The sequence below is a fragment of the Rhinocladiella mackenziei genome, assembly GCF_000835555.1.
Source record: "Rhinocladiella mackenziei CBS 650.93 unplaced genomic scaffold supercont1.10, whole genome shotgun sequence".
NCBI lineage: Eukaryota > Fungi > Ascomycota > Eurotiomycetes > Chaetothyriales > Herpotrichiellaceae > Rhinocladiella > Rhinocladiella mackenziei.
Window position 1 is genome coordinate 384,406 of NW_013550595.1, and position 9,948 is coordinate 394,353.

At 49.2% G+C, this 9,948-nt stretch overlaps 2 protein-coding genes across 2 annotated transcripts; one reads left to right on the forward strand and one right to left on the reverse strand.

The window, feature by feature from the left end:
• Positions 1-609: 609 nt before the first annotated feature.
• Positions 610-3,786, forward strand: Z518_10823 (uncharacterized protein; the record flags this gene model as incomplete). The annotated part of the gene is made up of 2 exons (XM_013411654.1): positions 610-3,332; positions 3,399-3,786. The coding sequence occupies 2 exons, from the start codon at positions 610-612 to the stop codon at positions 3,784-3,786; spliced, it is 3,111 nt and encodes a 1,036-aa protein (XP_013267108.1).
• A 2,787-nt stretch (positions 3,787-6,573) lies between these two features.
• Positions 6,574-9,554, reverse strand: Z518_10824 (uncharacterized protein; the record flags this gene model as incomplete). The annotated part of the gene is made up of 6 exons (XM_013411655.1): positions 6,574-7,790; positions 7,846-8,092; positions 8,160-8,199; positions 8,250-8,751; positions 8,798-9,212; positions 9,294-9,554. The coding sequence occupies 6 exons, from the start codon at positions 9,552-9,554 to the stop codon at positions 6,574-6,576; spliced, it is 2,682 nt and encodes an 893-aa protein (XP_013267109.1).
• Positions 9,555-9,948: the final 394 nt, after the last annotated feature.

Here is a 9,948-nt window from a genome sequence, read left to right on the forward strand (position 1 = left end):
GCGAATCAGACTGGTTAAATAATCAGATTAGGACGTGAATATTGTTCGGTGTGAGGCGCAAGATGATGAAATGAGATTATTACTCCAGGTGAAGGAAATGTATGATGAAGATGGCCAAATGACCAAGCGAGGCGAGGTTAGCGGACATACATGGTCATGTGATAACACGTGAGAGACGCGTTCTAGGGGCGTCGCAACCCCCTGTTCAATCACAGTGGACGCACATCCCCCACCCCCTGTAGACAAATCGCAAATGACGGTCCACTGCGCCAGTCTGCTTGTATGACTTGTCGTCATATCACACGAGCATTCTTCTGCAAGAGATGCCCAACTCTAGACTTGTGCGTTTGAAACACAAGTCAGATCCATTCATTCTTCCATCTACCGGCTATATCCCCTCTTCTCCGAGACTCCAGAAGTGTCTATTCCTCAATTTCACCCGCAAATTCCAGGAACCGCACCCTGATACAATGGTCGGACACTTGATCGAATAACCATTGATATCCTCCACCCGAACGTCGGAAATTGGTCAGCACGAAGATGCGGGTAAGAGTTCAATTGCGAGAAAAAGCCAGCTTGAGGTGATAGAACTGCCATTCTGGCCCAAACATGTCCGACAACGGCAGCAACATCTCGAGGCGATCTTCCTCTCAGACCTCTCACGCTTCCACCGAATTGAAAAGGCCCAAGACACTCCGAGGGGTCCCCAAGCGCCATAGTTCGAAGAATTCATCCCAATCGATTGAAGAAGACGATCCGGCCTTGACCTCCTTCCCTTCCTTCTCTCCAGAACCCGACACGAAAGTATCCTCCATTACTCAAGAGACACTGTCGAAACCTGCGCGGACAATATCCCAGAAAGCTCGGGACAGAAAGGCGACTCTTGCCGGGTTGACAAGTGCTTCTCCGTCTTTCAACAGACAGAATGCCTTGTTTGACGATTCTCCACGATCTTCCCTGGATATTCCTGGCTCATTACACCTGGCAAGTGACGAACACATCGAGAGACTCATAAGCAGAACAGGGGCAGTCAAGTTGGTTCGACAATATGCCTCCGATCTGGCGCAGAGAGACGCCGAGATCTCCGCTCTCCGCATCCGGGCCGACACCAGAGAGAGGGAATTGAAGAGACTGTTACGTGAAGCGGGGGTGTCAACGGCCGAAGTGGAAAAGAGACTGCTCTGGTTAGAACAGGGGTCGGACAATTTAGATCCTCGAGCTTTTCCGGGCTCGACGGATCGGACAGCATCTGCCACCTCTCTAGATGGCATGATGAGTGAGGCGATGGCAGATGGGATCATGGTGTCCAGTCCCGTTGATGGAGCGTACCGTGGCGACATGGCCTCAGGTCTTCGAAGTCCAACTACCGCGGTGCAAGCAGAGTTACAAGGCCATCGTAGCAGGTCGGGATCGGCAATATCGGCACAGGCAAAAGCTAGCCGAACTCCAAGCAGGGCAAACAGCATCGTCAGCGAAAGCAGTCAAGACATGGATGCGACATTACGCCCCCGAGTTGCTAACTCAAATTCTGGCAAGATGTCTGGGCTGCAAAGCATATTTCAACCTCCACCTCAGTCCTCGGGCTACCTCGTTGGCGGCAAATCCATCCGGAAGCCCAAACTGGGTGATGAAGCTAGTGTGCGGTCGAATCAATCAGCTCGATCGTTTGCCTCTTGGACACAGATCTTCAGTGGGAAATCCCAGAATCGATCAAGGGCATCGTCACTTGGACAAGACCCCAACAATAAAGGAGAGGCACTTGAAGCAGAGCCGTCAAACGCAAACCTGTCGAAGATACGAACAAACCCGTCTCAGCCTGCGACAAAGTCCACTGCATCACTACCTTCCAACGGGAACGCAAAAACCAGACCTCCTGCAAAGCGTGCACCAACCACAAGCCGACTTTCTGCCAGTCCGAATCATGCTCGAAAAGAGTCAAATGCGAGCAACCTTCCTCCAACGGTGGAGTTGGATTCCATGATCGAAAGCTCTCAGTTACCACCGACGATGACCAATCACAATAGCGACAGCAATGGATTATTAACTGATAGATTTGGGTTCATCTACGACCAAAGATCTCGGAAGAGACAGAATTGGCAAGTTCAACAACACAAGCGGAACAAAATGAGTGGTGCAGAGACCCTTGCCAGTTTTAGAGCAGGTGAAAGTCCACAATCTGCCGATCTTTTCGTCGAAAGACCATCGACGCCAGCTTCAATCGACGAAGACGCACCAAAGAAGTCGTGGCAGGACTATCTGAAGGTTTCCTCCGCCCTCCCCTCGGGAAGACCAAAGGAACTGCTATCACACACCCCCTCTGCCGGAGCCGTAGTGACGGTCAGCACCGCTGATGCTACAGGGACAATAACACCTCATCGGTCCCGAGAAGTTTCAATTACCGTTTCAGCGCAGAAGGCGCTTCCCACCACTAGTGTGGTGCCGGAACCGCAATCCTCAGTCGTGACAGCTACGTCGGCCGACTTTACGGCCGATTCCGAGACAGAATCCACGGCCGAATTTGGTCCTACGAAACTGCTTCTTGAGCAGTTAACGGATCTGCATGACGCGCTTCAGGCAGAAAGAGGTGTCCGATGGAATGACTTTTTGCGCCGAGTACGAGCAGAGAGAGCCAACAACCCTGATCGCCCGCCGAATAATACACCCGAAGCAGATCTGCTGGACGGCGAGCTTATCGGAATAGCGACCCTCGGTCGCTCGACAAAGACTAAGAATAAGTATTTACACTTCAAATCACTGGTGTTGGCTGGCATTCCGGTTTCACTTCGACCAAAAATCTGGGCCGAATGCTCCGGGGCCAGTGGTCTGCGAAATCCCGGATATTACGAAGACCTCGTGGCTCGGTCCGAAGAAGGCACAGATATTGACCCGGATATCGCAAGTCAAATCAAAGCAGATGTTCGTCGAACGCTGACCGATAATGTGTTCTTCCGCTCAGGACCCGGTGTCCAGAGACTGGAAGAGTTGCTGAGGGCATACTCGCTTCACAATCCTCGCATTGGATATTGTCAAGGAATGAACCTCATTACAGCGTCTCTTCTCCTGATTTGTGCAACAGCAGAAGACTGTTTTTGGCTGCTTGTTGCCATCATCGATGTCATCCTTCCCAGCCAGTATTTTAGTTCAACATTGCTCGTGGCACGGGCCGATCAGGTGGTCCTCCGCCAATATGTTGCAGAGGTATTACCAAAGTTAAGTGCCAAACTGGACGAACTTGGTGTGGAACTGGAAGCATGCACGTTCCACTGGTTTCTCTCTCTTTATGCAGGCGTTTTGACCGGTGGCGAAGCCCTCTACCGGGTTTGGGATGTAATGTGAGTGTCATCATCGTCAATAACACCCTTGTCTCGGACATCAAGCTGATTCTATTCTCCCTCCAGTCTATGCCTCAACAGTTCCGATGCAGTGCCCCACGCATTCACCCAGACTCGAAATTTGACCGTCGACATGCCATCCCTGGGTTTGAGCCAACCATCGACACCTGTAACACCAACGATGTCGCAAGACCATCATGATGCCGACGAACATGACGGAACAAGCTCTCCCTTTCTTTTTCAACTTGCCCTGGCGCTCTTGAAGCTCAACGAGACAGCCATCCTTGCTCTCGATTCCGCAGCGCAAGTCTACACATATATCAATCATAATATGACGAATCATGCAATCAGTATCGATGCCTTAGTGCAGGCAAGTGAAGCACTAAGGTCAAGAGTTAAGAGGAGTGAAGTCCTAGAGCGACGAAAAGCGGCGATCAAGGATCTTGGAGCGTGAAGAATAGAATAGTGTGGATTGCACGGAGTTTGATTTACTTGCTCACGGAAAAATCCAATGAGACTTGGATCCACATAGCGAAACTTAGCTTGGCGCTGGTTGGTAAGAAAACGATGATGTTACGGAAAGAGAATGACAGCAGATATTGAACAGAAGATTTATTATCGTTGAAGAATGGAACCGGGCCTGGAGATCGGCGACTGGACTGCACAGACACTTGCGGACGGGCACAACACGATTCTGAATTCGGACACGGACACGGTCATACCGTGTCCCATCGAAATGCCACTCGCTTCGTCCGCATCAGCACCAACACAACATTCTTACTGATTGTCGTCCTTTTCGGTATTGTTCCCAAAAATAGGCGTTGATGAAAGCTCAAAGCTTGTGATATATTTCCTGGCAACTACGAGTACAAGCACTAGCACTGAGATGATACCCCCACCCCCCGAACTAAGCCAAAGAGAGCGGAGCACACGGATAAATAAGTAGTATCGTGCAAAAAGCCTGTCACCCGTGATCTCTTGTGACCGAGCCCCGTCGCAGAAAGGTCTGGGTCAAATTCCGTACCTAGGGTAATTTTCGTTAGTATAGAACTAAAACACGTGACTATACACGTGATCTTCTAGGCGTGTACGCCTGGAACTCAAGGGGGTTAATGCCTAAAGCAACCCAGAATTTAGGGTTTCCTAGACTAGCTAGTCGGACTGCCCTAGGCATACGATAGGCACCTTCTAGCTGAGCGACCCCTATCAACACACCTGGGACGCTACTCTGTTTTACCTGCCAAGACCTTCAGGCGTACTAACGAAAATTACCCTGGATACCACAGTATGTGATTAACATTACCGCAATACAATTAATCAAATGACCTATATAAAATTTCAGTAATTAAGTGAAATGACCAATTACTATCCAATAACATTCCATACGAATCATCTCGACGTCAAGGCTCGTCCGTTCACCCTCGGTTACGAACCATCTCGAGTGTGATTAGTTCACCGACTGGATCCAATGAAATACCACGACCCATCGGATCCAATCCATGGACCATATCGACATCGAGGCTCGTTCGTTAACGCTCGATTACGAACCATCTCGAGCGAGATCAGTAAGAGCTCGTCTAGGTGGTCCACAGACTGGATCCGATTGGGGGTGGCCCGGAAAATGTTTGATCCGTTGAGGTTGCCCACACCCCTTGGACACCAGCTACAACACCCTCGCAGAACGCCACAGACACTACATAAATGACTCGTATTTTTGCTATATCGTGTACAGAAATGCTTAGCTAGTAAGTAAACATCTTTTCAACTTTCAAATCGCTTATATATGCTTGCAGAATAGTAGTAAAATAAGTGCCATTATAGCGTAGTGATCCGCCCTTTTTAAAAATAGTACGTCTTACCATTTAGCGCACTAAACGCAACTTTTTTCCAGTGCTCTCTTTACCTTACAACGGCGTAGAAAAACTCGAATTTTTTTGATTGATCCAATTTTAAAGGCTACATATCAACTCTACTGAGAGTATTTTCAGACCACTCGTTGTTGAGATTTTGGCGATTCAATGTTGCGAAAAGAGTGTACTGACTAGCCAAGGGGGGGAAAAAGCGGTCATCACGTGGTGATTTCAAAGGGGTGGACCACTACGCCAGAATAGCACTTATTTTACCACCACTCGAATTTGAAAGCTGAAAGACGGTTGCTTACTAGATGATCATTTCGGCACATGGTATAGCAAAAATACGAGTCTTCTACGCAGCGTTCGTGGCGTTCTGTGGGGGTGTTGTAGCCGGTGTACAGAATAACAGAAGGTGGTGTACAGACTAACATCGTCCCTTGCCGTCCCGTCGTTGAATCCAATTCGTGGACCATGTCGCCAGGGGGCACCCTGCTCGTATCCTTAATTTCCTGGGCTACAGATACAGTATCATGTGCCAAAAAGTCCTAGCATTACTCGGACTCGTCGAGTCAAGCCACTGTAGCCACTTATATCGTTTGACCCCAATTGTCACAGCAAGTGAATCACGGTATCACGTGCCAGCAGATGCTTTACCGATGCAACTTGATAATTTAATTTCTCCGAACCCGGTGCCAAGTTTGATGCCCGTTCCGCCAAATTGGTGTGCCTCTAGGAAGCCTACCAAGGCGGCATTTGCTTTAGTGGCACCAATGCGGTTGCCGATTTTCGGAGCTTTCCATGGTGCTTTGTTCGAATTTATATACGGGAATGTCGAAAGTGTTGGCAGTCCACATTGGGCCTAGCCTAGTCACGTGCACCGCACCCTTCGGTGCCCCTTTTTGTACCTTGCACCTCGCTCAGATAGATTCATTCAATCAATCTTCTCTCGGCCCAACAGAAAGGAGCTTGTTCATGGGTCGACTTGGAAGAGGATGGAGGCTACCAAACCCTCAGAAAAGATGAATAATGACGGCGAGTCATGCGAGATGCCCTACCCGCATCTGACACAACATGGGACGGATATACTGGAAAAGCAAGTCGACATCGCTGAGGCTAGAGTTTCTTTCAGGGATTTGTTTCGTTACGCGTCCCTGGTTGATTCGGCATGCCTTCCGATCAGCATCCTCTGTGCTATCGGAGCAGGTGCAATTCTGCCATGCTTCCCGGTTCGTGATTGGGAATATCTTGTTGATGTGCTCAACTGACATTTCCAAATAGCTTGTATTTGGAGACATGGCCCAGCTCTACCAAGATATAACTCTAAGTCGGATTCCACGAGATGAGTATATGCATGGACTCTCCAAACGATCACTATGGCTAGATTGTCGTCACCAGTTGAGGATTGCCGCTTTCGTCGCCAGGAGTTTTGACGAAGGTAAGACAATGTCCCCCATCACAATCCAATCTTTATCTTGGTCTTCTTCGCCATCACTTTCTTCAACTGATGCCGCACTATTGGGTCGGGTTCTGGCATCCTGCTTGTGTTGTTTCTTATTCTTCGCCTTTCCAACCTTTCGGACGACTTCTTCGCCGTTGTATCCTAGTTCTTTAAGGCCTGAGCATGGCGATGTCTCTTCGAAATGGGCGCCACATTCTAGACGAGTAATTTTCTCTTCGGCCTTCTCCTGGCGATCGAATTCCATCGCATTGATGCATTCTTTGCAATATACGTGAAAGCATGAAGTGCACATCGGATCGTCTGGAGGAAGACGGCATTTGGCACAAGTGGACCGAAGGTGTAATTCCAGCCATATTTTGGACTCGCTCAATTCGCGCAGAAACTTTCGAAATTTGAAGTAGAGTCCAAAAGAACCTCCGGAGCCCGGATCCTCTCGGCTTTCGGCCTCGTGAGTTGTATCCACTGGCGTTTGAGCCGTTCCCTCCGTGTTTTTAGCCTGGTATGTATGAATGACCTGGTCCTCGGATCGAATCATTCTTCTGAGTGAATCAATCATTTCGGTTGAATTTTCAGCCCTTGATCTTTCGACCTCTTTAGCCATCAAGCGCCACAAAGTCTCGATATCAGAAGCCACGAACACCTGCTTCAGGACATCCTGGCAGAGTAAAATGTGCGAGCATAGCATCCTGAGGCGTAGAAGCATGGAAAGGATATTTCTGTAATTTGCATTGAGTTCTCCTCTTTTCGAATAACTGTTGATTTGACCAATGTATCTTGTTTTCACCATAGTGTAGATAGCCCTCTCAATTGGATTGAATTCGACGTTGTGAGTTTCATGAGAGATCCCCGGGAGCTTGACGATGGGAGCATTGAACAAAGTGTCCACGTGGGTTCTTCTCAACGTAATCGCCCGGAGAATATTGCGGATCCGCTCCATGTTCGCAGGAGCTTTATTCGTGCGGTTGTGGCAGTAATTGTGGATAAATGTTGGATAGTCACCAGTATGCGGAACCTTGAGAAAATGGAAGTAGGAGAATAGCTCTTCGATGTAGTTCAAAACCGGAGTGCCAGTGATGCACCACTTGAAGTTGCCAGTAAGGGCACGGACGGCCATGAACGTCTTGGATGTGTGGTTCTTGATATGATCTGTACCAAGTCAGCCAAAGTCACGTTCACTTACTTCCCACGGATGGGGACTCACGAGCTTCGTCCAGAACAATACGGTGGAATTTGATTCGGTGCAGTGGGCCCACGTTCTCCCCGTCGAACTTCTTGGCTTCGCTGCCTAAATGTTTCGGTGGATCCGTCAATGGATAGCTCCTGTGGACCTCCCTATAGGTCGTGATAATGATATCGTATGCCGTTAGATCTGAGAGGATATCATTGCTCTGAAGGCGGGAGCCGGAATGGTATCGAAGAATTCGGCCAAGTTTATCGGGCTTGACATGCTTGTCCATTTCCAGCATCCATTGAGTTAGCAGGGTTGGGTGGTGCGATGATCAGAGTTGTCTTGACAGGACTGTCCACATCAGGCTTGCCATCGAGAATATTGGCACTGTGGAAGTTAGCACATCAAAGCGATTTCTGAAAACCATCAAGGCCTACATCATCTGAACCGTCTTCCCGAATCCCATTTCATCACAGACCAAACCACCTCTGGGTCTCCACTCGTTATTCTCGCGGTCTCGTAAAAAAACCGCACCAAGCAGCTGGTGGTGGTACAATGATGACTTCGTACCCTTCAGTTTCCACCCACCTTGGCCGTCTGATCTTACTGCACCGAAACCCTTGAACTTCTTTGTCGCCTCGAGAATTGCGGCTTTATCAGAGCGGTGGGAGCCTCGGTCAGCTGATGGGATGCCTGCAATCAGGTCTTGCAATGCTTTTGCTTTCCTCTTGGTTGTGAACGTGGGCATATCAGGTCTCGAAATATTTGCTTGAGCGGCTTGCACAATATTGGTTTTGGTCAAGCTTTCGAGGTTGGTTAATCTTGGGCCTTTCCGACCTCTCTTCTTGGGGGGCTTTGACGGTCCCGGACTTGAGACCAAGCTTCTTCTTCTTTGGCGGCCGTTCGTCATCTGTCGGTCGTAGTTTTCTCTTATGCTTCCTGCGTTGAGCATAGCCAGCGTCAATTCCAACAGGCACTGCCTCACGCATCTCCTGTGCATTAATACGGTTCTTGGGCTTGGGGATTGCTCTCTCTTTGAAGCGACTCGCCGATGGCTCCGGGGCCTCTGGGATGAACAGGAGGTCTTCCTCGGCATATTCCCAAGGTGGGCGCGACGGCTCCCGGGGCTCCTCCGAGATCAATTGGCTTCGCTCATGGTCTCTTTGGCGTTTGATTTCTGCACGCTCGTCTGCTGCGAACTGAATGTGATCCGCCTGAGTCGCAAAACTACGGGCTTTCTTTCTCTCGTATTCTGCCTTGAGACGAGCAAATGCAGCAATAGCCTGTTGGTTTGCTGATGTAGGATCCTTGTCCAAAGCAGCATTCCAATCCACTCGATCGGCATCGTTGTTATCGTCATCGCCTGCTGGTTCGGCAAAGCCGCCAGGAACGATGTCGTCCTAGGAATGGTCGAAATTCGCCTTGTTCTCATTGTAGAGCTTCAAAGCCAGAATATCACGCTCATCCATGGCAGCCTCGACATCATCATCGGATTCCAGAATCTTTTCTGTGGTGGTGACACCAACGTGCTCTTCGTGACGTAGGGTAGCATCGTCTTCGTCAACGTAACTGAAACGGCCACCAGAAGAAAGATCAGCTGAATCGTCAGTGGGCTCCTGCTTGATAGGCGCTTCAGTCCCTGGAATCTTTTCCGGTTCAGCTGTTGGCTGATCATCCGAGTCGTCTGTGAGATCGATCAAGACAAAATCAGGTTTGATGAAAGACTCCTCTGGTGAGGCCATGTTGATTGTCGTCGCGCGAATTTTAGCACTGGAAAGAAGCAATGAAATCGAGAAATCTTTATAAATTGACAGGTCAACTGAAAGGCAGAAAGGTCAGAAACCGTGAGAACTGGCAAAGAAAGAGGAACCGTCCGAATCAAGAATAGTGTCGCGGGGACCGGAAGACAAATCAAAAGGTTGAAGTGGTAGTTCAGAAATGAGGCGTAGATGTTGGGTCGATGCTGAAACAGAGATTCATAGACGAGGAGGAGGCGCTAATACTCGATTTCCTCAGGCGGGAATCGAAGGTAAAGAGCAGAGTGACAATAACCTGTGATAATGACAGAGAATCCGGAATAGAGAGGGTTGTTCATAAGTGGAGATGGACGGCCAGAGACGTGAAGGATAGGTCAAT